Source organism: Sardina pilchardus, chromosome 11, assembly GCF_963854185.1.
Source record: "Sardina pilchardus chromosome 11, fSarPil1.1, whole genome shotgun sequence".
In the NCBI taxonomy this organism is placed as follows: Eukaryota; Metazoa; Chordata; class Actinopteri; order Clupeiformes; family Clupeidae; genus Sardina; species Sardina pilchardus.
The window spans coordinates 20893592-20896091 of NC_085004.1; the positions used below are offsets into that span (position 1 = coordinate 20893592).

A 2500-nucleotide genomic window follows, 5' to 3' on the forward strand; every position below is an offset into this window, starting at 1 on the left:
TGGTATCTTGAAGAATATATGGCTTTGGTTAGCTGATCAGTTGAATGACACCATGTAATTGCCCTTCTCACACCTTCAAAGTACACAATTAGTAGTTCTCCGTTCGTTGTATGACCCATTTTTTGAGCGGATGAATGTCAAGTGACAATATGAAACAGTTGTAACAACAATCGATTGTGATCTGTGATTTTTGTATAAGTAACATGAATGTCGCATATCTGATATGTTTTGTCTGTAGCCATGATGCTCGATGTGCATGTTTTGTCTATATTTCGATGTCTGAAGTGTGTGTTGTTTTGTCTGTAGACTGATGGTGTCTGGCTCTGCGGCTCTTCCGCAGCCGATTCTGGAACGCTGGGAGCAGATCACGGGCCACGTGCTGCTGGAGCGCTATGGCATGACGGAGATTGGCATGGCCCTCTCCAACCCTCTCAAGGGGCTGCGCACCCCAGGTACCAGCCTCTCATTGGCTTAAACCACTTCCTCAGAAGTCCTCTCTGTGGCACCTTTATCTACCTTTCCACCAGAAAGCTGGTTTTCATCCTCCGTTCATTCTGTTTACCGTACGCTAACTAGAATATGCTTCAACTTAGATTTATTTCCAAATATTGACAATTCTGCCCTCGGTATGGATATACAGTACTATGTAATATATAACCGATATAAAAAATAAAAGTTTACTTTTATATGCGTTATGATATGTCAAGCACTGTCAACCATAACGTTGAAATCGATACAACGCAGCTTCACCGGAAATAGAAAACCGTTTTCTGAATACTGAGGTGTCATGGCGATGCCCATTGTTGGCAAAGGAATATCGTAGATAGAAGTCTGTCAGAAGCAGAAGATACCATAATACTATCATTCACTATAGCGATAATATCTGAACTTACACAAATTAATTGTGAGTGTTTTGAAGCTGCTCCTACTGTACATCCTAGAGAAACTTGTTATGGAACACGGCAGAGACTCCGGTGGACCTGTGGTCTGTTCTAAAAGGGACCTGGACTTGGACACTTGGAGAGAACTTGTCATTTATTTTTTTGCCACCATATTTATGAACTACGAATGAAAGGTTTTTAAACATCTCCAGTCCAGTCCCGTTTCCAAACCAAGATGTAACTGTCCAATTTCTCTCTGAGAAATTCTGGGGCGCTGTTACAATAGATGAATGAGTGATCAAGTTTCAATTTCATCCAGATTCAAAACATGTGTTCACTCATATATTGAAACTCATTGTAGCTCAATCAATGGTCAATAAATGTCAAGTGATAGAAACTGTTCATTTAAATGTGTATACAGTAAGTCTGTAAGTCAGCTGAAGTCTCAGTGGCTTCAGTATTGCAGTGGCTTTGCACTGGGCTGTGCATCAAAGGCATTTTGAAAAGATGGCACAATCAGCAATTTTTGTCCAGACAATGTAATACCATCGTGTAAGACAATGTAACATTATGTTTGTTATGGTCCTCTCTGAAGCCAGACCCTTGTTGGGGGATACTTGCAGATTTCTTCCTTATAGTGGCAAACTTGTTTCTGTGAACTCAAAATGGCTTTGTTTGGATGTAAACAAGTGAAAATAATGATGTTTGATCAAAATTTGCCAGACTTCCCTCTGGAAGCTGGCTATCCAAGGCATGCTTTGAAGTTCACCTGCTTAAAATGCAAAGTTGCCTTTTGAGCTTACTGCTGCATAACTTCTACGTCTTGGATGAGAAACCGCAGTTCTTGTTCCATTCAGTGTTTTATAACAGCAATCCCAGTCATTTCTCTTAAGATTTTGAAAATGTAATCAAAGTATTATAACTGTTTTTAATTTGAGCTTTAGCTGCAACTGTGATGTCAGTGTAGTAATACACTGCAAAAGCGTTATCTAACCAAGTGTAATTAATCTTATATTTAGTTCAAAAATCTAGTTACATTATTTTTAGTATAAAGAGATGTTATCTTGTAAGATCATTTTGACTTAATTTAATGGGCATTGGGTAGTCTATCTTATTTTAAAACGTCTTATCAGGACAAATTTGCTTAATGCTCTGGTAGCCAAATTTGCTTGTTTTATGTGCAAGTATGCTTACATTTGTAATCATTTGTCTTATATTTTGAGGGCATTTTTTGCAGTATAGTTGAAATGGATTTTTAAATCTACATCGTATTCATTTTAATTTGATTAAAAAACAGGCTCCAGTACTAGGCTCTGTACCTGTGTGCCTGATGTTAAACCTGTTGCATATTTTTCTGGGACAAGATTTGTGTTTGTTCTTTTGCGTGTAGTGATGTTAATTTGGGATTTCTCCCCGCGCTGTTCTGTTCAGTGGTCTTGATGTTTTGAGTGCGTCGTTGCATGTGTGACGTGTCGAGCATGTTTGTCTGTTCTGTCATAACAATGCCGGGCGGTAATGCGTGTGCTGCTTTGAGCGTAGCTGGAGTGCTGATGTGAGCACTGCAGGGCGGGTGGGGAGGGGTGTGTATGTGTGTGTGTTTTTTTTTGGGGGGGGGGGTG

The 2500-nt window shown here is 39.6% G+C and overlaps 1 protein-coding gene across 1 annotated transcript in view; it reads left to right on the forward strand.

The window, feature by feature from the left end:
- acsf3 (acyl-CoA synthetase family member 3) overlaps positions 1-2500 on the forward strand; it is a 42126-nt gene that overhangs the window by 12802 nt on the left and 26824 nt on the right. The window contains exon 5 of the mRNA XM_062549800.1: positions 307-452. Within this exon, the coding sequence (XP_062405784.1) occupies positions 307-452 (146 nt within the window). The remainder of the gene's footprint in view (positions 1-306; positions 453-2500) is intronic.